The sequence below is a fragment of the Bos indicus x Bos taurus genome, chromosome 10, assembly GCF_003369695.1.
Source record: "Bos indicus x Bos taurus breed Angus x Brahman F1 hybrid chromosome 10, Bos_hybrid_MaternalHap_v2.0, whole genome shotgun sequence".
Classification (NCBI taxonomy): domain Eukaryota; kingdom Metazoa; phylum Chordata; class Mammalia; order Artiodactyla; family Bovidae; genus Bos; species Bos indicus x Bos taurus.
In genome coordinates, this window is record NC_040085.1 from 18,687,527 (window position 1) to 18,689,858 (window position 2,332).

General features: G+C 42.6%; 1 gene segment (V, D, J or C); it reads right to left on the reverse strand.

Annotated features, from left to right (window-relative positions):
- Nucleotides 1-527: 527 nt before the first annotated feature.
- LOC113899557 lies at nucleotides 528-1,713 on the reverse strand. The segment is given in 2 exon segments: nucleotides 528-898; nucleotides 1,674-1,713. Coding segments are annotated over 2 exon segments (411 nt in total).
- Nucleotides 1,714-2,332: the final 619 nt, after the last annotated feature.

The window sequence follows — 2,332 nt, forward strand, 5'->3', positions numbered from 1 at the left end:
ATGAATTGGACCACTTCCCAGGTGGCACAGTGGTAAAGAATCCTCCTGCAATGCAGGAGACAAAGGAGACCAGATTTGATTCCTGGATCAGGAAGATCTTCTGGAGAAGGAAATGGCAACCCACTCCAGTATTCTTCCCTGGAAAATCCCAAGGACAGAGGAGCCTGGCAGGCTACAGTTCTTGAGGTCTCAAAGAGTTGGACATGAAAGAAAACTTTGTAACAGGAGAATTATTTGTTTTTTCTCACTTTTAGGTTGAGACTAACACACTGGAACCAACATTTTATTGACATGAGAAAGAACCATGAAAATTTGCTAATGCTTCTCACTTTATTTCTATGTTGCAATTAGGATTCTTAGTATTCCCATAATTCCCAAAATTCTTCTCAGCCACATCAACCAATGATGCACTTCTTCCTTGTCCTTTTCTTCTTTTCTTTATCCATCTTCCTCCCTTCTCCTTCCCTTCATTTTCCTCATCTCTTACTGCTCTCTGACTCTCCTTCTAGATGAGTCTAGATTTGCTCTTATGACTGCTCCCCCACTGTGTCCCCCCCTTCTTCCCACAAGAGAGATACTGCACAGGTGCAGCCCCGTCTGTCCCAGTGTGCCTCTCTTGGGACGCAGTAGTACACAGCGGTGTCTCTCAGGGTGACCTGGGGCAGGACCAAAGTGCTAGACTTTCTGTCTGAAGCAATGGTCAGAGAAGCCGTGCTGCTGTTTACTGTGCCTCGTAAGCCATGAATGACATACTGTGGACTCTGATTGGGGTTTTGCTGATACCAATATATATACTCATTTCTACCAATGGTAGAGTGGTTACAAGACAGGGTTACATCCTGTCCTTCAGGATAATCCATGGAGCTGGGCTGGGCGTTCTTAGCATCAGTCACAGTCCCTGGGGGGTTAAGAAATCAAATTAGTTCCAGAGTACAAATAAGCGTAATTCTATGGATCAAGTGCATAACCCTCTCATAACTGTCTGGCCCTAACCCCTACTCCTGTGTTTCTATTTATGTCCTGGAAAAATATTATTGGTGTTCAATATTGGACTGCAAGAAGATCAAACCAGTAATCCGAAAGGAAATGAACCCTAAATATCCACTGGAAGGACTGATGCTGGAACTGGAGCTCCAATAATTTGTACACCTAATGAGAAGAGCTGACTCATTGAAAAATACCCTGATGCTGGGAAAAATTGAAGACAAAAGGAGAAGGGGATGTTAGAGGATGAGGTGGTTAAACAGTGTCACCATCTCAATGGACATTAATTTGAGCATATTCCAGGAGATAATAGAGGACAGAGGAGCCTGGCACACTGCTGTCCATTTGATCATAAAAGTTGGATACAACTTAGTGACTGAAAAACAACAAAATTATGGAGACCAAAGATACATGACAAGAATCAGAGATCCATAGGCTTTGTTCCATGGGTCCTTGGCTCAATAAATCCAGAGATTTCCTACAACCTGCTTACTGCTAAGGACTCTTCTGGAATCATAGCCAAGGTTTAATATGTCATGTAGAAGTTTGTGTCCCTAGCAAATCCATAGATCAGTTCTCAATTCCATCACTATAGTGCTGAATAAAGCACAGGGAGAGGAGTAGCAAGCAAATAACTCTTTGTGGTCCTTTGCCCTCAAAGTCATCCCTTGTAGACACAGAACACTTACCCAAGGTCAGAAACACTGTTACTCCAGTCACCAGCCTCATACTTCAGGGACAAACCAGGATCATGGGCTCAGAGTTCAGGCTTGGGTCTGATCCTTGGCTTAAGGAGGCTCCAGAGAACAGAGGCAACAGCTGTTAGTAAAGACTTACAACGAGTGCAGATATTGCTGTGTTGTTGCTAGGACCTTCTCAGCCAATGATCAAGCAATCCCTTATCTAGGTCTTCCTCCCCTGTCTTAGTCATGTCCCCAAAATATGGTGAAACATCCCCAGCTCACAGTGAAATCATCTCTGAAGTTTAATGTCTGCCTCTGGAAAAGGAATATCGATCACAATGATGTGTCTATGCACAACCATTGGTCTTTCATTTGTTTCTTAAGAAATTGGTTGATGCTCCATGAAGCTTGCAGAGCATAATATTTAATCCCAGAAAAATGTACTGAGCTCTGTGTAGTAAGATAATGAAATTTTCCATCCACATTCCAGAAAGTGTATGGAAGATTCAAAAGTAGGCAGTGATGTGCTCTGAGAGATGGAAAAATAAATAACATTGAGACTAAAAGCTACACATCCTGGAGCTTGGAGCTCTTGTAAGTGTTCTTGGAATCATGCATCTATCACCATCTAGGTAGACATTTTTCATGCATCTGTTCTTAATATA